Source organism: Nematostella vectensis, chromosome 13, assembly GCF_932526225.1.
Source record: "Nematostella vectensis chromosome 13, jaNemVect1.1, whole genome shotgun sequence".
NCBI lineage: Eukaryota > Metazoa > Cnidaria > Anthozoa > Actiniaria > Edwardsiidae > Nematostella > Nematostella vectensis.
In genome coordinates, this window is record NC_064046.1 from 4,539,294 (window position 1) to 4,564,489 (window position 25,196).

The 25,196-nt window shown below is 41.5% G+C and overlaps 2 protein-coding genes and 1 long non-coding RNA gene across 3 annotated transcripts; all 3 read left to right on the forward strand.

Annotated features, from left to right (window-relative positions):
- The first annotated feature begins 515 nt into the window (after positions 1-515).
- LOC5501452 (radial spoke head 10 homolog B) lies at positions 516-6,725 on the forward strand. Its single transcript, XM_048720864.1, has 5 exons — positions 516-1,636; positions 2,684-3,736; positions 4,291-4,440; positions 5,194-5,316; positions 5,975-6,725. Exons 1-5 carry the CDS (start codon positions 703-705, stop codon positions 6,169-6,171), a joined length of 2,457 nt encoding a protein of 818 aa, XP_048576821.1. The 5' UTR covers positions 516-702; the 3' UTR covers positions 6,172-6,725.
- A 1,335-nt stretch (positions 6,726-8,060) lies between these two features.
- On the forward strand, positions 8,061-14,806 carry LOC5501445 (phospholipid scramblase 1). The gene is made up of 6 exons (XM_048720865.1): positions 8,061-8,839; positions 9,515-9,588; positions 10,082-10,522; positions 12,582-12,857; positions 13,799-13,961; positions 14,376-14,806. The coding sequence occupies exons 2-6, from the start codon at positions 9,544-9,546 to the stop codon at positions 14,534-14,536; spliced, it is 1,086 nt and encodes a 361-aa protein (XP_048576822.1). The 5' UTR covers positions 8,061-8,839; positions 9,515-9,543; the 3' UTR covers positions 14,537-14,806.
- A 5,313-nt stretch (positions 14,807-20,119) lies between these two features.
- LOC116608587 lies at positions 20,120-21,631 on the forward strand. Its single transcript, XR_004292694.2, has 2 exons — positions 20,120-20,416; positions 21,321-21,631. It is a non-coding gene; the product is annotated as an uncharacterized LOC116608587 (long non-coding RNA).
- Positions 21,632-25,196: the final 3,565 nt, after the last annotated feature.

Genomic DNA, 25,196 nt, shown 5'->3' on the forward strand with positions numbered 1-25,196 from the left:
TTTAGAAAAAGAATCCTTCGAATGTAGTGTATTGCGGCCATTATTCCTTTACTTCTTAGTCATAATTTGTTAATTTGCTAAAATAAGTTTCTATTCCTCCCTAGCTCGCCCCCTTGTCTTATCTCTTCTTTCCTAACCCTTCGGGCTTAAACACAGCGTGTGTTTACCTTTTCTCTCTATCTCTCCGTGCGTCGCGGAAACGCACTGTAATTACTAGTTTGAGAATTTTTGCGCTCTTGTCAAACAAAAATTCTTAAGCGCTATTTATAGGAATGCGGGGAAAAACCCAAGTTTTTATGCACGGGATTTTAAAATTTTCAACAACAACAAATTTGTTTTCGGTTGATGTACCGCTTGAAACCCGCTGGTTAAAAAAAACGTTCATATATAAAGAAACATTCGCTTTCGCCTTCCGCTGCACCTGAAATAAGTTTCTTGCCGCCTTCAGGGTTGGGCCGTAAGAAAAAAAACTGATCTCGATTTAGAAATTGTTGACCTCGGAATCGTTAATCGCGCGCGCGTGAGAGAGACAACGATGACACATCCGGGATATTTAGAGGTCATGAATGGTATCTAGGCAACAGTGAAAACTCTCCACTGCCTGACTTGCGGACTTGTACTTTGCAAGCAACAAACTTCTAGTGAAATTTATTTTTATTTTCATGGATTTTGCGCTTTAACAGAAGAATAACTTATCTCAAAATGCCTGAAGCACAAGTGGTAGCTGCTTCAGAGACCGACCCTAGCAAAGATAATGAAGCAGATGAAACTACAGGCGACGGAGACGGCGAAAAAGATGCAACGAGCGAGCAAAACATGCAAGAAGAAACTAAACCAGTCATCCAAGACATGATGCGAAACGAACCTATCTTAACTCCTTTGATCGTCGAGAGTTACGAGGGAGATAAAGATGAGAGGGGCTTCTTTCATGGTACCGGAACAGCCTCTTTCCAAGGCGGTCATGTTTATTCGGGTTCGTTTGTAAACGGTAAAATGGAGGGAAGCGGGAAATACGTTTGGGTCAACGGAATTATCTACGAAGGAGATTTCAAAAATAACGTAATAGATGGAAAGGGCTTGTACACGTGGACGGATGGAAGCACTTACGAGGGAGAAGTAGAAAGTGGTCTTCGTCATGGTCAGGGAGATTATTCCTGCGGTAATTTGCCCGCAGTGTATTCTGGGGAGTGGAGACATGGCAAGAGACATGGACGGGGGGTCCTCAAGTACGATCGAGAAGGCCACTCATACTATGATGGCCACTGGCTTAACAACATGCGACATGGGTATGCACGAAGAGTGTACAAGGGTGGAAATGTGTATGAGGGTGACTGGAAAGATAACCTTCGCCATGGTGATGGTTCTATGCATTGGTATGACCGCGACCAGAGATATCAGGGCCAGTGGGAGTACGGTGTGCAGCATGGTCATGGAGAGCATTCTTGGTTCCTGAGAAGAATAGCGGGGTCACAGTATCCCCTAAGGAATTACTACAAGGGGAATTGGGTTAATGGGCTGCGGCATGGATATGGTGTGTTTACGTATGCATCTGGTGCTAAGTATGTAGGTGAATGGGCAAGCAACATGAAGCATGGAAAGGGGAAATATATCTTCAAGAACGGCCAGGTGTTTGAAGGTGGGTTGGATTATAACCTCTCTCAGGCAAATTATAAAGATTCCCTTATCATCATCATTTCAAACAATAAGGGACTTGCGCTAAGAGATCATGTGACTTTTTGGGTGGCAAACTAGCACCTGCTCAGTCTTTTAGCAGCAAATTTATAATAGCAACAAAAGTTACTTATTTAGCGTAAAGGTGGTGTTACAGAAGATAACATGCAACAAAAACGTTTCGCGATACATTGTATTGTGGAAAGTTTTTGACCGTGTAACATGTCGTGCAACACAACTTTCTGCATATAGTTTCACTCCACAACATTTTTCATGTTTTTGAACCCACTTCAAAGTCCCCTATTACAATAAATTTCATCAGGGTGGTGAAGAGTATTTTCTTGATTTCTTTTTTGAAGCCTAAAAAAAATTTGTGACTCATGATCGAGTACTCTATCATGATCCATGATTGGGGTATTTTTTCGTTCGTGACTCGTGATTTCACATGGCTAAATTTGTGAAACGTGACGCCAAGAATAATTAAAACATGAATACATGTAACAGATTTCAGAATAAACATCACTTTTGTTTAGATTATGATCAATGAAATAGATTTGTCTGTTAAAATGCATTGAATGCACTGAGTCTCTAAGTGATTGTATATTGAATCATATATTCATGAGCAAAGCAAAAGTTAAAACAGTGATTTGTGAAAGTTTCTTTTTTAAATTAGTGATCCGTGAAAGCCTGAAAAATTACCACGTGATTTGTTATTGGCACCCCCTCTTTGCCACCCTGTTTCATTCATGGTCACAAATAGTAAAGCAGAGATGTAATAACTGTATAAATAAATATAAGAAAAGGGTGGAGGAGCTCTCCTCTAGGGTGTAATAGAGACGAACCCAATTAATGAGCAAGAAAGAAAGCCAGTTGGGTAGGCAACTTCATCATGTACCTTTTGACCTCTGGACCTAAGAACTGGATTGGATCTGCATATTTCTCTGCCTCAGAAGAAATTAAGACTTTGTTTAGTTTTAAATTGCTTACAGTATTTATTTTCTAATTTCTGCAGGTACATTTGAACAGGACCACATGTTGGATTTCCCAGACTTTAATCCATCTGGTATGACCACGCCTGACATTGCCAGTGCTGGCATCCCTCTCCGCCCCTCCACACCCATGAGGGCAGCCACGCCTTTCCTCCCTGCCGGCTCCGTCTGCAGCAATAACCCGCTGAGCATCCGGATAGACCCCATCCTGGAGGACCTAGATTTAGAGTTGGAGGACCAGGAGGCGGAGGTCCGGAATGTCACCAACGTGATGCTACGACACATCAGCAAACTCAAACACATCTATACGTACTACAGTGGCCTTGGAGAGGAGCAGACGTCACCTGATAACACGTTTGTGATGACTAGGCTACAGCTGTGGCGATTCTTGAAGGACTGCAAGATCCACCACCATGGTGTAACGCTTGCTGAGATGGATAGGTTTGTTGACCAGGAAGGCCGTAATACTGACATCCATGAGCCACAAGCAAAGGTCCTCATGAGGGATTTTGTTAATGCAATAATTGCAATTGCTTTCAATGTGTTTCACAATGAAGGAGGACACAAGGGGGGCTGTGTCATCGCAGAATGTACATCACAGCTGATCTTGAATAACATCCTGGGAAATGCTTGCCAAGTTAATGGTAGTTTATTTGCAGACCCAGTGAAGGCTTCCATAGCTAAGAAATACATCCCAAAGACCTGGGACATATATATGGGTGTGTGTGTACCAAGTGCATACACTCCATATGAGCCAACTTTGAAGGCACGGCAGTTCTTGTACATGCTGAATGACTACAAACTAATAAATGAAGTTCTAACACCAAAAGAAGTCATTCAGATCTTAGCACAAGACAACCCACACTTAGCCCAGGAAGATTTTTGTAATTTGGAACTAGAGCTGACATTCCTTGAGTTCTTTGAGGCCCTAATTGATTGCAGTGTTGCATACGTGACAGATGTAGTCATGAGTGGCCCTGTTAGTGCTAAACTGAGTCCAGAGCCTTCTTTGAGGTCTCGAAGTGCTGAAAGCTTCACTTCTGCCACCTCAAAACCTGCAGAGTCACCGGTAGAGGGTGAGTATCATCTACAATGTTAATGTGTTTGAGGAGTCTAGATGATACAGAGGGCCTGGGCGATGCAGTTAATGTAGTGTGTCACGCTGTAGTGACTCTCCAGGCGGTAGGTATTGTCTTACTGAAAAAAAGCTTTACATTTAAAACAAAATTTTAGATCCTCAGGGCTACATAAAACTTAAAGCCAGTCGATCTGATTTGCGTGACGCATGGTTTTGTAGGCTATGAAAACCCCATGCATGTGAATTAAATCCGTTAAGTTAATTTTAAAATGATGGGAGTTCTAAACATTCAAAACAAAAACAAAACAACAATGTCAAGCAAGTCGGATTCACGGACTTCAAGTCTTATAACATTAATAGCAGAGTCGACTACCAGTTTTTGGTGGATTCCTTTGTTTTAGACTGGTTTTATTTCTCACTTCATTTTCATTGGTGGAAAGAGAAAAAAAAATTAACAAATAAACTATACTTATCTATACTATACATATCACCAATTTTATCATTTTTTCTGGTTTCTTTGTGGTTCAACTATACTTATTGGTTAATTTTCAGATGCTAATGCACCTTCAAGGTCTATGGAGGAAAGTCAAGAGGGAACAGACTCCCCGATACGTTCTGTCCGATCACAACACGGAGCAAGAGAATCCCCTGATAAACCATTAGATTCTCCCATCAAGAGTAGAGAGGGACCTAATAAGGAAGGTGAGAGTTATGACAAGTGTATACCAACAATGTTACGACATGAGAGGGACCTAATAAGTAAGGTGAGAGTTATGACAAGTATCTACCAACAATGTTACGACATGAGAGGGACCTAATGAGGAAGGTGAGAGTTATGACAAGTGAATAACAACAATGTTACCTCATGAGAGGGACCTAAAAAGGTGATAGTGAAGCTGAGTGTATACCTTATTACACTTAATTTTCCCGACGTCAAAATTTCGACATTTTGAGATATTTCGCGACACTTTATTTTCGCGATTTCGCTATTTTCGTAAAAAACAGGTCACTTTATTTTCGCTCTCTATTTTGAGATTTTGGGACAATAAAATCAATTAAAACATCTTTTTTTCGCGCGTATACTAGCAAAATAATTTCGTCCCATTCTCTGTACGAGTGGCGAATCCCGTGGTATTTCCTCTGATTTACTATAGCTAACAACCAATCAGAAAGCGAGATTACGCGCAAGTGTTTTATAAACTAAATTCTAATCTACGCGCGCTGCAAACACAGATGTTTCCAAAAAGCTTATTAAATTGTCAATATTTTACCCAAAGGCTTTTTGTGTACTCACTTTATTTTCGCGCATCTCCATTTTTACGACACTTTATGTTCGAATTTCGCGAATTCTTTAAAATCGCGAAATTCGCGAAGTTAAAGTGACGCGAAAGTTAAGTTTAATAAGGAACCAACATTGTGACAGCTTTGATAATAGTTATGTCTTTCTTGTTTCAGCAAGTCTTGCTGGAAAGGTGCCCGAGGTCTCACCCCAGGAGGGCGCGAGGCGGACCGTGTCCTTGGTATCAGCAGGCAAGGAGTCCCAGGAGAAGGTGGCTACCGCCGAGTCGGACAATCTAGGTAAGTCCTCCTTACCACCAGGGGCGGATCCAGGGGTGGGCCGAGCGGGACCCGTCCCCACCCCCACCCCCTATTTTCAGATATTTTGCTTAAAAAATTAATATAAGAAAATCCACGAAAAGAAAACAATGGATCCGGGCACCTCTTTCTTGAAACACTTGCTTCGGCCCCCCTTATAAGAACTCGTGGAACCGCCCCTGACGACCACCACTTCCATGTCACAGGCAAATAATAGGCGACTTGCAATAAGAAAACACACGACCGAGGCAAAAATAAACCCCAGAAAAAAATAAACGCCAGAGTGCGAAGAAAATCTAAAATTTTCAATAAAAATCAGCTCTTTCTGACAAATAAACTTTTTGGTTAATTTGTACGCGCTGAATAAATTGCTTTTTGTTGTGGTTGTTTTGCCACAAAAAGCCTGAGCGCGCCAAAAAAGTCAGGGGATTTCTAAGTACAAGTCAACTATTATATAATATATTGCGAAGGTGACGAAAATATATGCACCGTTGTCAGAGACTCTAATTGCCTTAGTTCCTTGGGATGATGTGTTTCGATGGGGTGTTTTATAATATACTATATCAAACATCTTGACCTTCTGATCAAGTCCCCCACTGAAGGTCTTTAAAATGTCAATAAAGTGCTATGATTCGTGTAGGTGTTGAACTAGGTGCCCCTCCCCCGGGCAGTGCAGACAAGGTCCCTCCCTCGCCAGAAGTTCAACTCCCTTCGCCTCCTCCCGAACAGGACAACATGCACTATTGGGAAACACAACTGAACATCTTCTTCAAGACCTTATTCAACGCTGCTGACCACCTTGATCTGATTAAGCGTGCCGCACGTAAAGGGAAATAGTAGGAGCGTCGGCTCAAGTGGGCCCTCAAAGTTCAGTACACACAGTTATACCTGTCAACTCTCCCGCATTAGGCGGGAGTCTCAAGATTTTGGACTCCTTCTCCCGCGTCGAGCACCAAATCTCCCGCTTTTTAGCGACTTTTATCGCTTCCGAAAAATTATTCTATAGAAAATAGTCATTTTGCCTATATTGAAAACAATAATTCCCTTGTGCATCGCAATTTACCTTACACCCTCGTGAGATCTGTGGATTTTTTCGCGAGAGCTTTCTATACGGCAAACGCCTGCAAGGTTTACCCACCCCTTACCTACCTCTTCCCCCCAAAAATAAATCATCAGTGTAGTTCTGGGCCCGATTCGTAGAGTGTGTAGTCCCCTGCCCAAGGGACCCTGCCTTTAGATATTGTAGATACTGTATAGTTGTTTTTAACGTGGCGTTTTAACAGGATGGCTAAGGTAAAAATATATAGATAACATGTGCACAGATAATCCGTACTTTTATGGAAATAAGTATATAAAAGGTTTTCAGGATATAAAATACATAAATGTTGAAACGCGTTTTATTCTTTATTCGCATCTAAAACAAAAGAGATTTCCTTGAGACGTGTATAGAATTGTGAATAACTGCCCTCCCTTGAAAACTATGACAACAGGATGACTTGGAATGTTGTGCTTCATGTTCAGAAGGAATGTTTTCATGAACGCGGTGTTACACGGGACAGCTCGGAACGACAACATTTCGCGCAACGCCGCACACAGGCAGCCCAAGCTCATTATATGTAATTTGAAGGTCAAAATTGTGTATTTATGAATAATATGACTCTCAATGTCTCACTTGTTATATAATTTTATTTATAGTGGGGGAGAAAACTCAGTAACCCTGTGAAATCCCTGCCGAATGGTTTTAAGCTCGGTCGAGTAATAAACGACACAACAAGTGAGTCATTGCGAGTCATTTTATTCATAAATACACTGTTTTGAAGATTTTAATATTTTGACCGTCAAATTGCATATAATGAGCTTGGGCCGCCTGTGCGCCGCATCGCGAAAAGTTGATGCCGTGTTTAGCATGGTGCAGGCGAACATCTGTTCGCCTAGTTTTTTTGCTCGGAACGAGGCCATGTCAAATACAATATTTACAAAAGTGCCATTTTAGCGCAGCTGCGCTGAAATTTGTATCGCGTAACATGCCTCTGTGTCCATTCATGTTGCGATGTGTTACTCGTTTGACATACCATTAAAAATTGACGCAAGTGTTGTTCGGAAAGTTCTTGCAAGCTGTCCCGTGTATCGGAGATGATAGGAGTTCCAGCTCTTGTGACCGTTTGACAGTGCACTCTCCACCTTTTCCCACAAAAAGTGTAATTTTACGCGTAATTTCAGTTTCGGATGATTCTTGAAGCCAAATAACTTACTGTGCCGATTCTTTGGCCACTCTCAACAACTCTTCGTTGATCACAACCATGTGAGTGTTGGAAAGGGTGGGACACTCATCTCCGTTTCATTCAGGTTTTAGACCTTGTCCCCACGTATCCGTTTTCGTTTGAAAACGCAACCTTTTTGTTACGGATACGGGTACCGTCCACACGTAAACGCGACGAAAACGGAACGATTTGAAAACGATTTCCAGAGTGGAACAATTTGAAAACTATACCCTATCGGTGCCGTGGGGACGGACGAAAACAGAACCTTTCGAAAACGATGGTATGATTCGATTTGCGCGCGCGATGTAAACTAGCAAAATAGTGGGTCTACGCATGCGCTGTAGAGCATTTTATCATTTTCGTATCGTTTTTGCGTTTTCGTGGGGACGGGTCGTATCAAAATAAAAACGCTTCGTGTGGACGCGGATCTTTTTGAAAACGGAACAAAAAGGTTGAGTTTTTAAACGAAAGCGGATACGTGGGGACAGGGTCTTAGTTGTTAACCTTGAACAACCTCTTGCGAACAAGAGGTTTCTTTGCTCTGTTTCCGACGGTGGCCGAACAATTTTTTTTTTTGCTGATTTGGCTAATTTAGTGGGTATTTAAAAAAAGAGTAGTTTGGCATAAAAAAGAGGAGAGGAAGAGATTTCGGAAAGGGAAAACCTTGGGTCTATCTATGTCTTCAAAGTTGGCCAACTAAAAAGCGAAAATAGTCTGCCTTTTCAGTGTTTTGTCGAATTTTCCATCGAAAACAACGATGCAAGAAGAAAAAAAATAGACATCTTTGGCGTGTCTACCCCAATAGTAGATGTTTCGTACTTTTATTTTGCCATTTAAGTAAACATTGTTGAGGACAAATGAAAAGAGACATGCGCACAAAAGAAGAATTTGTCCTAAACATCATATCTGTGTGCGAGACATCATGGTCATGGCCACCAGCAAAAGATGATGATTAAAACCTCATCCAAACGAAAACTCACACTAAATGCAACGTCTAATACGTTTCACCAGCTTGGCTACCGGTTTTCTAAATGACGACCAGACGCACTTGAATGGCTTACCTGTACGTCACCTGCCCATCTCATGCTGGGAGCGCGGGGAACTCTGGGAAAGGATCAACCCAAACAAGAATATTCTTTTGTGTCGGAAAGGAATGTTTTCACTGTTTCTTGATCTTTGATAATTTTCCCAAAGAACACAGAGATAAGCGTGTGAATGTGGACACAAGAAAATGAAATCCTAAGGTAAGAGCTCATTTGAGAATTTGTTTCGATGTCAGAGAGACAATGATATAGCGGCATTTAATCGGCCTCGTGATGTCAGTCTCACTTAGAAATTTATCCACGTAAAGCTACAATTTAACTTTCCTATTATTCTTTATTTTATCCGACCATTAGAACACGAAAGGTTTGCTGTAATGAAAAAGGAAATAATTAGAATCTATATTGTATATCACGTTCCGCATCCTGAAATCTATTTTATGTGGCGTCCCGAGGAGCATGTCCCGCATCCCGCTCCTATTTTATGTGACGTCCCGAGAGCATATCCCGCTCCTATTTTATTTGGCATCGCTGGTCCCAAAGAACATATCCCGCTCCAATTTCATGTGACATCCCACGTCCCGTAGAGCATGTCCCGCATCCCGCTCCTATTTTATGTAGCGTCGCTGGTCCAAAAGAAAATATCCCGGTCCTATTTTATGTGACATCCCGTAAGTCGAGGTGCGTGTCCCGCAGCCTGTTCCTATTTTATGTGACATCCCGTAAGTCGAGGTGCGTGTCCCGCATCCTGTTCCTATTTTATGTGGAATGTAAAAAATAACCAAGGTAAGTGACATGGCGTTTTCTGCACTAGCTTTATGCCAGCTCTACTCGCCCCATAAGTGACTCGATAAATGACTCGTTCCCTTTGGCTTCCAGACAAAACCCAAGGCTGTTGTAAACGCACGATGAGGTGGTATTTGGTGACGCTTGGCGTTATTTTATTTCCCTTGGTAAGACAATTAATTTAAACAGCTCTATGTCCCTTTAAATTATTTTGAGATATCATCCATGCACGAACCAGGCAAAGTCCTGACTGTGAAGAAATTTTGAAATCTAAAATTTGTTATGATACATATACTAAATTCGATCGAATATTTAGACTACGAGTTCGAGTTTTCTATGAGTCAAAAGATATTCAACGAGGCGCGTAGCGTATTCTATTTAACTCATAGATACTACGATTTTAATAATTCTCAGTTATAAATAACCGTTTTTGGCTCGAAAACGCCGGCTTTTTCACTACTCACTATCTATGGCTCAAAAGATAGTGAGTACGGGAGCCTATCCAATTCCGAGATTCGTGTAGTATGTGAGCGGATTTATACTAAATTGCAATAGCTCCCCCAATTCTGATGGGAATGGATGTTTATTAACCTTGAAATTTCGTTGGGACGACAAGCTAGCGGCTGACAGACACTCTAAAATCCATCATATACTTAACAGGTAACGTTCAGTATGGTACCTAGGGACGAGTGGCCTCAGATAGGGAACGAAGTCACTCAGGATCTCTTGGACGAGATTCAGGGATACGATGAGATCCTCAACAAGCCTCTATCAGTCGGCTTCTTTCTAAGGGGCACCGAGGGACCTCCTGGACCACAAGGGACCAAGGGCCCTCCAGGCTCTCAGGGGCTCTCAGGCGTACAGGGCTACCCAGGCGCTCCTGGCCCCCGAGGGCGTAGCCCACCCGGGCCTCCCGGAATACCCGGACCTCGCGGACTTCCAGGATATAGAGGCCCCAAGGGACCTCCAGGATATCAGGGGATGCCCGGGATTGCAGGCGCGCCGGGACCTCGTGGACCACCTGGTCCTATGGGCCCTCCTGGTCCCCACGGCTGTGCGTCCTGTGTTGATTACACAAGATCCTCCAACACTATACCTTCGGTAAGTCAAACTAAGACTCACGTATCACTAACTATACACAGTCCTTTGTGTGTGAGTATTTACATACTTCGGTAAGTCGAGTTAAGACTCTTTTATCGCTAACTGTATACTTTCCTTTGCGTGTGAGTATATACATACTTTGGTAAGTCGAGTTAAGACTCACGTATCAATAGCTGCATACCTTCGTGTGTGTGTGAGTATATAGATACTTTGGTAAGTCGAGTTAAGACTCACGTATCACAAGCTGTATACCTTCCTTTGCGTGTGAGTATACACCTATTTCAATAAAGGTTCTCAGTGCAAATGGCAAATTGCGATTGGCAAATGGCAGTTATACTACCGAAAGTAACCATGCGTCTCGGGAAATATGGATAAATCAAAACTATCCATTAAAGGTTACCAATGCTTGGCTCTGACATTGCTGAACTTTATTTAACACCTTTAATTTTACGAAAAATTTTTACCCATAAGCCATTTACCATTTGCCTTTCGTCATTGCACTGACAACCTTTTGTGAAATAGGTGTATGAATACTTAGGTAAGTCGAGTTAAGACTCACGTATCACATATTCAGTATGTCGCGAACTAAGACTCCACGTCTCGCTAGCTGTAAGTTATGTAGGTAAGTCGATTCACGTATTACTAGCTGTACGTTATGTAGGTAAGTCGATTCACGTATTACTAGCTGTAAGTTATGTAGGTAAGTCGATTCACGTATTACTAGCTGTAAGTTATGTAGGTAAGTCGATTCACGTATTACTAGCTGTAAGTTATGTAGGTAAGTCGATTCACGTATTACTAGCTGTAAGTTATGTAGGTAAGTCGATTCACATATTACTAGCTGTAAGTTATGTAGGTAAGTCGATTCACGTATTACTAGCTGTAAGTTATGTAGGTAAGTCGATTCACGTATTACTAGCTGTACGTTATGTAGGTAAGTCGATTCACGTATTACTAGCTGTAAGTTATGTAGGTAAGTCGATTCACGTATTACTAGCTGTAAGTTATGTAGGTAAGTCGATTCACGTATTACTAGCTGTAAGTTATGTAGGTAAGTCGATTCACGTATTACTAGCTGTAAGTTATGTAGGTAAGTCGATTCACATATTACTAGCTGTAAGTTATGTAGGTAAGTCGATTCACGTATTACTAGCTGTAAGTTATGTAGGTAAGTCGATTCACGTATTACTAGCTGTAAGTTATGTAGGTAAGTCGATTCACGTATTACTAGCTGTACGTTATGTAGGTAAGTCGATTCACGTATTACTAGCTGTAAGTTATGTAGGTAAGTCGATTCACGTATTACTAGCTGTACGTTATGTAGGTAAGTCGATTCACGTATTACTAGCTGTACGTTATGTAGGTAAGTCGATTCACGTATTACTAGCTGTACGTTATGTAGGTAAGTCGATTCACGTATTACTAGCTGTACGTTATGTAGGTAAGTCGATTCACGTATTACTAGCTGTAAGTTATGTAGGTAAGTCGATTCACGTATTATTAGCTGTACGTTATGTAGGTAAGTCGATTCACGTATGACTAGCTGTAAGTTATGTAGGTAAGTCGATTCACGTATTACTAGCTGTACGTTATGTAGGTAAGTCGATTCACGTATTACTAGCTGTACGTTATGTAGGTAAGTCGATTCACGTATTAGTAGCTGTACGTTATGTAGGTAAGTCGATTCACGTATTACTAGCTGTACGTTATGTAGGTAAGTCGATTCACGTATTACTAGCTGTAAGTTATGTAGGTAAGTCGATTCACGTATTACTAGCGTTCCAGGTCTCTGTACTATGCTGTGTTTCTCTTTTCGAAACTGGCACAGAGACGTTTCCTACAGAGGGTACAGTGACGCCTGGGATCCGCCACCATTTTTTGTCAAGTTCACACTCTTTTGAGGCAATCTTGTTTTAAAAATTGTCTTTTTCTAGCTTGTTTGTTGAATTATTCATTTGGACGTTACATGCCATATTTGGAAATGAAGCGTCGATCATTTTTTCGCTTTCTGACGCCCTGAAACAGCATGTACTTATTTATTGCTAAATTTTCTTTCCAGAATGCTATCATAGCATGCGAGGGTGGAAACATCTACCTCGCTTGTGGCCCAAACCAGATGGTCAAAATTACCCAGGCGTTCTGGGGACGAGACAACTACTACACATGCGCAAATAATCCCAATATGACATCACGAGAGCTGGCGACTGACATAGAGACGGATCACGTGGTACGCACGCTGAAGACGTACTGCGCAGGTCAGCATTCGTGCCAGGCCCCTGCGACCAGGAAGACATTTGGTGACGAGTTGCAGCCAAGGGTGTCAAAATATTTGAAGGTCAGAAAAATCAGTGTTTGACATAGCGGCCGTGCAATTTAACACGGATTCGTTTGGATCCGTATACTTTTTGATACGTTTAGACCTTCCGTCCACACTAACACTTAGCGAATCCGGATATTTTTGAAAACGCCGTCGAAAGTGAATCAAAAAGAATCCGTATATTTTAGTCCGTAGTGTGGACGGTCGAATCCGTATCTATATGAAAACGACGTCATGACGATGGCGTGATTAGGGACCAGGCTCTCGCGTATCCGGATTCGCTGGATCCGACCCGCTTGTTAGTGTGGACGGCCTTAACGTATCAAAAAGTATACGGATTCAAACGAATTCGTGTTAGTGTGGACGAATGGATCCAGGCGAACACGCTGCGAAAACGATAATGTGGACGCGAATCTAGTGAAGCGCGTTTTCGGCGAGACGAATCCGGATACTTTTGAATCCGTGTTAGTGTAGACGACCCCTTGCACGACCCCTTGCACGATTTTAAATTTCTTTAAACGAAAAAAGGCGATATAAAGCATGGCAAATCAATTCATGTTGAAAAACAAAAGTGGACCCAGAAATTAAACACGTTTCTCAACGTTGTAATTTCTGACTATAACCGTAGAAAATACCAATGCCACGTTATGTTATACAGATAATAAGTGCGAATAGGATTATTTTCTTTTTTAGTCTCTTTCCTAACCAGGGTCGTAGCAGGAGATGGGGGCACTGGGGGGCACGTCCCCCCCCCACACACATACATTTAAAAAAATTTTAAGGTAATGACCAATAGGGGCGTGGATTTGCCTCCCCCCATTATTTTCTAAATATTTGTGTATCATGCCCCCGATAATTCGAGGCCTGCTACGGCTATGCTAACCCGTACGCAATTGCAACAAAAAGATTGAGGTTATGTATCAATGGCCACGAAAATGACAGAAACTCTCTACTTGTAGGTCTGGCATGAATGCATCCCAGCCAACGATATAAGCTCTCCACCCTTTCAACGCCTCAAACGAGAGGGACTCGCGGACAAAGTCAAGTTGAATCGAGAGTTCTTCCTTCCATTCAAAGACGAGACTGCAGCAAAAAGTCTCCATATCCGCTCTTCTGATAAAGGTAACGCAAATGGAAAAACATCTGTATGTTTGGGTATCGTATTTACCCATCTAGACGGTGTTTATTTGATATCGTTTTTAATAAATTTATGATTTCCAGGTGCGGATCTAGGGGTCAGCGGCATCTACCATTCCCCCGACCCTATTTTAGATATTTGGCTTAAAATAGCAAGAAATAAAAGTCAATCCACGAAAGAACAATTCGTCCGCCTCCTTTTTTTGGATCCGCCCTGATTTTCTTTTACTGCTTCTTTTTTTTTCTTCTCCCGTTCTTCCTATTTTCCTTCTTCCCCTTTTCCCCTCTTTTCTTGTTCCCTATTCTCTCATCCTTCACCTTTTCCTCTGTTCTTTTTTTACTTTTACTTCATCCGTACTTTCTTCTGAAAATGTTAATTTGTCACTTATTTACTTGCAGGTGATTCGGGCAAAGCTGTCAGTGGAGTTCGTGCAGGGCTAGACTGGGACAAAAGCAACAAGCAAATTAACAAAACGTCTGGGGTAGGGAGAGCAGAGAAGACGAGCGAACGGAGCTTCGCGCAGGTCATTGAAGACATGATGAACAGCCAATCGCAATAACGCGCTAGCAATCATGACGTCAGGTGCTACCATTATGACGTCCCCGGTTCTGACGACGTTAGGTCTTGTTGATGACGTCAGAATCATAGAAATAGAAGGCTGGATGAACATCGTTCTGTCATTGTTTATCTCGCATATTTTCGACAATGTACTATCGACTACTTAATGATAGTAATTATGTAAAATTAAGATAAAGACGATAGAGGTTAATAATTGCCCTACCCCTTATAAATAGTAAAAAAAAGTAAACAGCTCTTATGAACGCGAAAATTTTCCCATAGTTTCATGGCTCAAGAGCAAAGCCCAAGCCAAACCAAGCAACCCAAAAGTGTTGTGTTGTTTCTGAGAGGGATGTATTGCTAATTTTTTTTGTTGAATATCGTTCTTGGCGCGCATCTTGCGTCGATCATTTTATTTCGAAAATAATAAGCAGCGAGAAATAACTTAAATTTCTTGTTGGAGCACTTTTAGTCTTTTATACTTTTGGGCCAATATCCGAGTGCGCGCATTTGTCGTTATGTCACTAGTGTGCATTAGGCCAGTTTTGAATTTTATCTAACAAAACAGGAAAGGTTTTTTTTAGATATTAGTGAATTTAAGCAATTACTACGGCGACGGCAGGAAAAAAAGTGACAAAAAATGCCTTCATGATAAGCGCTCAATTCTAAACTAGACTCGATCAAATTAACCCGCTTTCATATCCCAAGAAAAGTATGAAAACGCCTACAACTTTATTCTTAACATAATGAACAATGATAGTCTGGTTTTCCGTGCACATATTAACGTTCTCGCTAGACCGTTAAACATGGAGCCTGGAGGAGTAGAGTTATCTCGGGCTAAGTGAAAATTTCATATTTTTTCTGAAGTGTAAAAATTGCATCCCCAATCTAGCCCTTGCGCTTGCTACGCAGGCGAGGGACATCCCTATATCCCCCCGCGACTCGCTTTATGTGATCAGGCACTTGGAGTTTTCACGATTGAAGGAAAACGGCTGAAATGTACCAGACAGAATCCATTTCAAAGTGCATTTCACGTCTGGCTCTGAGAGTTTACGACAGCGCACACGTTGCATTTCTCCGCGCGCTAAAAGGGAAATGTGGGAGCCTGCACTGAAATCTTGTCTGTGCGCCGTCGTATACGTCGCAAATCTTAAAGCCCTACTAGGCCATCGCCGGCGATCACCAGATAAATTCGCTGGTACATTTTCATCGTCGCTTGCGCCGACACACTTGGCGATTATTCTGCGCCCAACACAGGCGCTTGCAAAGAGGGCGCAAGATGAACGCGCATCCCATCTTGGCGACCAAAAAATGGGTCGTTTATTTTTAGGAATCTTCAAATATTTTGCTTTTCTGTATGATACAGTAAAAACCCGCGTTCAAGAACCTATTGATTTAAGAACCTATAGATTTAAGAACCTATAGGCAAAAGTTTTGGATTTTATCCCCCAAAATATAAGAACCTACTAGGCCAAAAAAATCAAAAGGTTTTTATATGATGGGTTACTCAATGAAAAATGAAACATTGTGGGGCTTTGAAACATAAATTTGCTTAACATTTTGCTCTTCCTTAAAGATAAGAACCTATTTTGCCTTAAAGGTTAGTAAGTATACCCTAAGATTTACATTTGAAGTTCTTATAAAAAATGGGTATTTCATTTTCTCCAAACTAACTTCTAGTCAATACTTTTTCTCCATGGGCCTTTAAAAAAAAACATGTAGTCGACCTTAAATCGATTGACTCTCTTCTAGAAAAAAAAAAACAAATGGGGAAAAATCGGGAAAACTGTTCGATTAGCTTATTTTCGAATTCGGAAAGTTTGTCTGCTCGCCGCTAGGAAGCCAAGAAAACCCAGAAACATGAGTACCATTGGCAGCATAAAAGAAAACGAAAAATAGCGGACGAATTTAAGATTACAATATTTCAAACATAAAGCAACCAAGAATTACATTTGCATTATGTTGCAATTCTTAATAACAACGACGACCACACCGAAAATTGCAACATCGTACAGTACATTGGCCTGTTATGCTGGTCTCTTACCACGTATAACTCGTGGGCACTTTTCTAAACCTTGAAATTGCTCATATTCATTTTGAGATTTCAGAAAAATCAGTAAAAATTTCTTTTCCGGAATGAAGTAAATCGAACGCTCCCTAATACACCCTTTGGAGGGAACTCTCTAACAGCTCTAACGAATCTTAATAGTTGCCTTCCACTTGTTATCGCTGTCTTTAGAATTCGGCATCTCAGGAAGCGGATACCCCGCTATCTTCTAGAGGAAGCGAGCGCAGATTATCATGACTTTAGTTAGAATTATGCGCATCGAATAACCTTGTCAGCGAAATGACAAAAGCGATTGTGCGCGCGCGCTCAACAGGATATGTAACAAGTGTTTACTAAGTCCACTCAAAAGACCATGATGTCTCTTGGTTTATTTTGATTCATTTATTTTATGACTGCACATGCATACAATAACAAAATCACTTACTTTAAAGACTTCTAGAACGTACTTTTTACGTCTGCTCAACTTGATATAATGGTTTTCTTTTTTTCTTTTCAACCTGTATCCATCGTGTTGAAAGAATACGGGTTTGAAATAGAAGGACGGAAAACTAAAACAACTTATCAAAAATTCACAACGTATGGTTGCTATTAGATGGTGTATAACAACAGCCTCCTTCTCATATCTCATTCTAAGGGCTTGTGCACAAATGATCAATCTATCGGGTCTCATGTTTGTTAATTACTCAGCTCTTTTAAAGATATTTTAAAAAGCTTAGCTGTGTTTGCGGTCGAAGCCGCCCTGTTGATTTTAGCGGGAAATATGAGAGCTTACCATATAGAAGGCATCGATATCTTAGTGATCCGTTTATCTTACTTTTGTATTTGCCCCTCTCTTCAATGTCTGGGAATTGAGTATTAGTAGAGTTTGTCCTGCGCGCAAGTAAGGGGGTGGGGTGGGGTGGGGTGGGGTGGGGTGGGGATGGCAATGTGCCATACCCCCTCCACTAGGGATATTATCGCTAAGGGGCTATAAACATCTATTTGTGGCTTTTATTTGGGTTTAAACTCCAATATCTTCGTGGTAATTTTAACGGGTGTAGAGTGGGATTTCAGTCTCGTCAGACCGCCAGAGATGTCTACGATAATCCTTTTTTTTACCTTTCTCCAATATTCACAGCAATTGGTTTTAACGTGTATTATACTATGTACGTTAAGCCGCGATAAGTCGTTGGCTTTCATCTCACGCATTTAAGCAATATCCTTGCGCATGCGCGAAAATGCCTCGAGTGAGCTTAAGATATAGCGCGCGCAGTGTGAAGTCGAGATGATAAATGGCAATTACAAAAAAAAAATGACGATAAATCCAACACGATAATATGACGAAATTAGAAAAAAGAAGATAACTTCAAGTGCGAATGTACAAGTTTTATCTTGTTGTGGCAAGAGCAAATGATACAATTTAGTAGCGTAGGAATATAGTTACAATTGCAGTACAGCCTTTTATTTTTAACATTTCGCTATTTTTGACATAGACAAGGATGTGTTATACAATTGCAGAACCAATTTAGTATCTGATGTTTTCTTGTTGAAATCCTCATTTTCCGAGCTCCGATTTGAATGTCACTGACATATTAGTTTCTTTTTTTTTTCTTTTTTTAATGCTATTTTTACCTGTTAGTTTTTTAATCCTTTCCTTGGTTTTAAGCATTTCCTGGATGTCACTTTACCACCTAACAATAAATAGTCGTGCTGTGAATCGTCACATGAAGGCTTGATGCTAACCGTAACCGTAGTTCATTTAGTCTACGCCATAACCTCATAACCTCAGCCTTGTGAATGACCTTTTTATTCTCCTGAAATTCATATAAGAAATTAAACTATAAAAATAATTAGATTTGACTTTTGAAATTAGAAAATGAAGTAAAGAACATATTAATGCTTTAATAAGCTAATTATATCGAACAAGATTGTACTTTATTGATTTTCCTGTATAATAGAAGTAAGTTTGATTCATTTAAAAAATAGGAAGTGACATCCTTCGAGATGAAGTGTAATTATTAAAGTTTGAATAAACTACTTGTGGTGATGATTATGCCTTGTCTGTCTAGTTAATTCGAACACGTGTTTTAGTGAAAAACCTGCAAGAAAAACGCCATGCCTTATTCTATGTAGGTATCACCTGAAAGCGGATATTCCCTCCCTCCAACTATGACTTACACATTTTACTACGATCCTCCAATCAGATGGCACTTTCCAAATATGGTCTATCATTATAACCAATCAGAATTGTGTGTATTTTAAACACACAGCAACATTTTCCTAAGTTGCAATTCAATTAATCTTTTTAAGTTAAAAAATAAGTAAGTTTAAGATATCTGCTCGGAATATAAAACCCCCTTCTATTAACTTACGTTCACGAACCAATACCGTATTTTGTAGAATTCCAATCGGAATCTTTCACGTACAAATTCCGGAGTACAATTTTAGCACAGCATGTTTCTAACTTTAGCAACAATACCAATACAGATTGACGTCAATCAAGCTACCGTTTAATCGATGCCTATTTTGATCACTAGTAACGTTTAAACCGTTTGCGCCGCTTCATATAGGCACTAGTGTTCCGCCCCTAGCAGTGCGTCGCGTCGCTTATGTCTCGCATCGTTGGTTGAAATTTTTTTTACATTTGTGTTTGATTATTTTGGAGGCGCGTTCTGCGTTCTGAGTAGCGTCTAAGAATCCTTAGAGTGTTATCAGGAGTCTTATTATCTTTGAAATCAGCCGAATGTGAGTTCAGCTGCAGGTTGAAGGAAAGGGGGTCGAAACCTCCGGTTAGAAACAAAGTCCTCTTTTTGTCGAACACAAAAAAATGATTTTGGAGACATGAGAAAGCTCGGGTGGGGGGTGGAGGAGCGGGAAGACATTGAGTTCATTAATGGAGGAATCTTAAGACCTGATATTTCACTAAAAAGAAAAACATACATACATTTATTTTGTACCATAGCACCATACCATACCACGCACACATCTGATCTAGTATTTACATTTGATCTAGTATTTAGTACTGGTTATGAAAAGGTTTCCTTTTCTGAAAGTTGGATAAGTACATTTTGCCGTCTACTCGATTCGATACACAAAACGAAGTTATAATATTTGCATTATCGAATTTTGAATTACACTGTTTAGGCGTCTATATATTCTGTTAAAATCTGGTCACCTTATTTGCCTGAGTCAAACCAATACAAATAGACATTTTGATATTTTTCATGGCAATAATTCGAATCATATCTCACGCTATTTATTACTGGCTTAACGCTAATGTTGTGCTCGTAGCCTTGGTATGAAGTACTCCAATCTCTTTACATTAGCGCAAATAATCTTGATAGAACCATTAGAGTATATTCTATATATCTGATCTTGTGAGTGCTTTCAATTTTGGTCTTGTGATTTTTCGCAGGTGTTCCGATTCCGGGCGAACAGGGGCGCCTTAGATTAGGTCTTCAAGAATTGAATTAAAAAAGCGAAGCGCGGAGGCCGAACAACCATCCGCCTACTCCACTTGGACATCCGTATGTAAATACAAACAACTACTCCCTGATAAAAACACACGGTTAAATAGCTCTCTTAGAGATGTAATGACCTCATTATCCAACCTCCTTCCTGTCAGTAGACTTAATACTATAAAAACTAAAGCGTTCACGAGGCTTACCACTCGATCAAGCGACTTCATTTGAAATCTGGGAAATGGCAGGTTTTAGACTAAGACAGCTTGTTCTCGTTTTTCTTTTAGTTCTTCTCCTACAATGCTTCTGCTTTAGGGAAACACATTCCTTCCACATTATGGTGAAACCAACACCGAGGAGTGGCAAAAGAGTGGTAAGTTTTTTTGTTGTAACCATTTGATCTTCAATGCTCATCGATAATGTTCGTCGTTTTTCGAGATGATCTCTTTTATGGTCCACCGATATTAAAGTATTAATGGTGCATTTTTAAGGAATCTAATGATTGTTTTAGTTCTAGTTTTGATTGGTAATTACTTGGTTATGGAGAAATTGTGGTCAAACAAATTTGTTTTTCTATGCATTTGTCTTACGGCGACTCAGGGTTTAAGATAAGATGATGATTAGTGATGAAGTTTGCTTTATAGCTGTTACAGGTTATTTTTCGAGTGACTTTAAATACTTCTGATCAACTCATTAATGCATATGTATACCGATTCATATTTTGTGAGATGCAAGAGTAAATCTAAACAAAAGTTTATTTCATTATCTTTTTGAACAAAAAATACGGTAGCATTTCATTACATTTTCTACCAAAAAATGTTCTATACAGATTTTTTGTCACACTGTTTGATAAAAAAAAGACCCTTCCATTTCAATGCCAACTAAAAACCAGTAACAATGTAACGTAGAAAAACTCGAAATTTGTTAATACCTTTATTTTACAATGGAATTATTCACCTGTTTAGATTCATGTTTTCAAGGAGCTTTAAATACAAAATATCGATTCGAACTTTGACAGCCTTTTTTACACCAAGGTTTAGTACTTTTCATATTTTCATACTTTGCATATTTAATATTATTGAATGAGTGCTTGCTTGATCCATTTGGACGCGCCAATACAATTCATAATTACATGGCAGTAAAAATTGCTTTTTTTAATCTCATTAAAAACATTCTTTCAATGCTGGCTCCGCTTTTAGGCAGTGTCTAAATCTATATATTAGAATGTTTGTAAAGGTCCATTTCATTTTGCAATAACAATATTTCCTTCTCTACAGGCACAATCTAGTGAAGACTTCTGCAACAATGCAAGAAAATACTGCACAAGAAAATGGCAGCAAGAACAAGTCAGGGGAGCCGACAGAATGATGTTTTACCAGAGTCGAACACAAAACGACGAGTAAAGCGCTGAACCGAAGATAAGGAGAGAAGACAAGTCGAAAGACCCGGCTTATCCCGGCTTGATTGAAAATGCAATTATCTGTTAAAATGAACATTATGCTAAGCTGAAGGTGTGTCTTTGACAACAACAACTTATGCCACAGTGAAAGTGGCTATAATTTTCGATAAATATATTTTTCCAAAAATATGTGCATGTGTTTCTTATTGTGCAGTGTGGAATTATTATTTGTGTTTATAAGGGGGTAGCAGAACAAGCGCGTACACAGGGGGCGCGCACACCCCTTGGCGACCAAAAAGTGGGTTGTTCCATATTAAGGAATTATCAAATATTATGCTTTTTCCGTATGATACATACAAATGCGCACCCCCTCCCCCCTCAGGCAATCCTGGAAACGGGTCTGGAGAAGAAAACAGTTTGGCATAGGGGTGGGTGGTCTGTTTAGTGGGGGTTATTTGTGTGGTGTATGTGGAGGGGTACAAGTTGGTATAGGGGTGGGTGGTCTGTTTAGTGGGGGTTATTTGTGTGGTGTGTGTGGAGGGGTACAAGTTGGTATAGGGGTGGGTGATCTGTTTAGTGGTGGTTATTTTTGTTGTGTGTGTGGAGGGGTACAAGTTGGTATAGGGGTGGGTGATCTGTTTAGTGGGGGTTATTTGTGTGGTGTATGTGGAGGGGTACAAGTTGGTATAGGGGTGGGTGGTCTGTTTAGTGGCGGTTATTTGTGCGGTGTGTGTATGTGGAGGGGTACAAGTTGGTATAGGGGGAGGGTGATCTGTTTAGTGGCGGTTATTTGTGCGGTGTGTGTATGTGTAGGGGTACAAGTTGGTATAGGGGTGGGTGATCTGTTTAGTGGCGGTTATTTGTGTGGTGTGTGTATGTGGAGGGGTACAAGTTGGTATAGGGGTGGGTGGTCTGTTTAGTGGCGGTTATTTGTGTGGTGTGTGTGTGTGAAGGGGTACAAGTTGGTATAGGGGTGGGTGGTCTGTTTAGTGGGGGTTATTTGTGCGGTGTATGTATGTGGAGGGGTACAAGTTGGTATAGGGGTGGGTGGTCTGTTTAGTGGCGGTTATTTGTGCGGTGTATGTATGTGGAGGGGTACAAGTTGGTATAGGGATGGGTGGTCTGTTTAGTGGCGGTTATTTGTGTGGTGTGTGTGTGTGAAGGGGTACAAGTTGGTATAGGGGTGGGTGGTCTGTTTAGTGGGGGTTATTTGTGCGGTGTATGTATGTGGAGGGGTACAAGTTGGTATAGGGGTGGGTGGTCTGTTTAGTGGCGGTTATTTGTGTGGTGTGTGTGTGTGGAGGGGTACAAGTTTGTATAGGGGTGGGTGATCTGTTTAGTGGCGGTTATTTGTGTGGTGTGTGTGTGTGGAGGGGTACAAGTTGGTATAGGGGTGGGTGATCTGTTTAGTGGCGGTTATTTGTGTGGTTTATGTGGAGGGGTACAAGTTGGTATAGGGGTGGGTGATCTGTTTAGTGGCGGTTATTTGTGCGGTGTGTGTGTGTGGAGGGGTACAAGTTGGTATAGGGGTGGGTGGTCTGTTTAGTGGCGGTTATTTGTGTGGTGTGTGTGTGTGAAGGGGTACAAGTTGGTATAGGGGTGGGTGGTCTGTTTAGTGGCGGTTATTTGTGCGGTGTATGTATGTGGAGGGGTACAAGTTGGTATAGGGGTGGGTGGTCTGTTTAGTGGCGGTTATTTGTGCGGTGTATGTATGTGGAGGGGTACAAGTTGGTATAGGGGTGGGTGGTCTGTTTAGTGGCGGTTATTTGTGTGGTGTGTGTGTGTGAAGGGGTACAAGTTGGTATAGGGGTGGGTGGTCTGTTTAGTGGCGGTTATTTGTGCGGTGTATGTATGTGGAGGGGTACAAGTTGGTATAGGGGTGGGTGGTCTGTTTAGTGGCGGTTATTTGTGTGGTGTGTGTGTGTGAAGGGGTACAAGTTGGTATAGGGGTGGGTGGTCTGTTTAGTGGGGGTTATTTGTGCGGTGTATGTATGTGGAGGGGTACAAGTTGGTATAGGGGTGGGTGGTCTGTTTAGTGGCGGTTATTTGTGTGGTGTGTGTGTGTGGAGGGGTACAAGTTTGTATAGGGGTGGGTGATCTGTTTAGTGGCGGTTATTTGTGTGGTGTGTGTGTGTGGAGGGGTACAAGTTGGTATAGGGGTGGGTGATCTGTTTAGTGGCGGTTATTTGTGCGGTGTGTGTGTGTGGAGGGGTACAAGTTGGTATAGGGGTGGGTGATCTGTTTAGTGGCGGTTATTTGTGTGGTGTGTGTATGTGGAGGGGTACAAGTTGGTATAGGGGTGGGTGGTCTGTTTAGTGGTGGTTATTTGTGTGGTGTGTGTGTGTGTGTGTGTGGAGGGGTACAAGTTGGTATAGGGGTGGGTGATCTGTTTAGTGGCGGTTATTTGTGCGGTGTGTGTGTGTGGAGAGGTACAAGTTGGTATAGGGGTAGGTGATCTGTTTAGTGGCGGTTATTTGTGTGGTGTATGTGGAGGGGTACAAGTTGGTATAGGGGTGGGTGATCTGTTTAGTGGCAGTTATTTGTGCGGTGTATGTGTGTGGAGGGGTACAAGTTGGTATAGGGGTGGGTGATCTGTTTAGTGGTGGTTATTTGTGTGGTGTGTGTATGTGGAGGGGTACAAGTTGGTATAGGGGTGGGTGATCTGTTTAGTGGCGGTTATTTGTGTGGTGTGTGTATGTGGAGGGGTACAAGTTGGTATAGGGGTGGGTGATCTGTTTAGTGGTGGTTATTTGTGTGGTGTGTGTATGTGAAGGGGTACAAGTTGGTATAGGGGTGGGTGATCTGTTTAGTGGGGGTTATTTGTGTGGTGTGTGTATATGGAGGGGTACAAGTTGGTATAGGGGTGGGTGATCTGTTTAGTGGCGGTTATTTGTGTGGTGTGTGTATGTGGAGGGGTACAAGTTGGTATAGGGGTGGGTGATCTGTTTAGTGGTGGTTATTTGTGTGGTGTGTGTGTGTGTGTGTGTGGAGGGGTACAAGTTGGTATAGGGGTGGGTGATCTGTTTAGTGGCGGTTATTTGTGCGGTGTGTGTGTGTGGAGAGGTACAAGTTGGTATAGGGGTAGGTGATCTGTTTAGTGGCGGTTATTTGTGTGGTGTGTGTGTGTGAAGGGGTACAAGTTGGTATAGGGGTGGGTGATCTGTTTAGTGGCGGTGTGTGTGTGTGTGGAGGGGTACAAGTTGGTATAGGGGTGGGTGATCTGTTTAGTGGTGGTTATTTGTGTGGTGTGTGTGTGTGTGGAGGGGTACAAGTTGGTAAAGGGGTGGGTGATCTGTTTAGTGGTGGTTATTTGTGTGGTGTGTGTGTGTGAAGGGGTACAAGTTGGTATAGGGGTGGGTGGTCTGTTTAGTGGTGGTTATTTGTGCGGTGTGTGTGTTTGGAGGGGTACAAGTTGGTATAAGGGTAGGTGATCTGTTTAGTGGCGGTTATTTGTGTGGTGTGTGTATGTGGAGGGGTACAAGTTGGTATAGGGGTGGGTGGTCTGTTTAGTGGCGGTTATTTGTGCGGTGTGTGTATGTGGAGGGGTACAAGTTGGTATAGGGGTGGGTGGTCTGTTTAGTGGTGGTTATTTGTGTGGTGTGTGTGTGTGGAGGGGTACAAGTTGGTATAGGGGTGGGTGATCTGTTTAGTGGCGGTTAATTGTGTGGTGTGTGTATGTGGAGGGGTACAAGTTGGTATAGGGGTGGGTGATCTGTTTAGTGGTGGTTATTTGTGTGGTGTGTGTGTGTGGAGG

Excerpts from the sequence above, each read along its gene's own strand:
- LOC5501452 (XM_048720864.1), top strand. The coding sequence starts at position 703 with ATGCCTGAAGCACAAGTGGTAGCTGCTTCAGAGACCGACCCTAGCAAA. Across the intron at positions 4,441-5,193 it reads AGAGGGACCTAATAAGGAAG|CAAGTCTTGCTGGAAAGGTG; the intron begins GTGAGAGTTATG and ends TTCTTGTTTCAG. Across the intron at positions 5,317-5,974 it reads CGCCGAGTCGGACAATCTAG|GTGTTGAACTAGGTGCCCCT; the intron begins GTAAGTCCTCCT and ends TGATTCGTGTAG.
- LOC5501445 (XM_048720865.1), top strand. The coding sequence starts at position 9,544 with ATGAGGTGGTATTTGGTGACGCTTGGCGTTATTTTATTTCCCTTG. Across the intron at positions 9,589-10,081 it reads GCGTTATTTTATTTCCCTTG|GTAACGTTCAGTATGGTACC; the intron begins GTAAGACAATTA and ends TATACTTAACAG. Across the intron at positions 10,523-12,581 it reads CCTCCAACACTATACCTTCG|AATGCTATCATAGCATGCGA; the intron begins GTAAGTCAAACT and ends TTTTCTTTCCAG.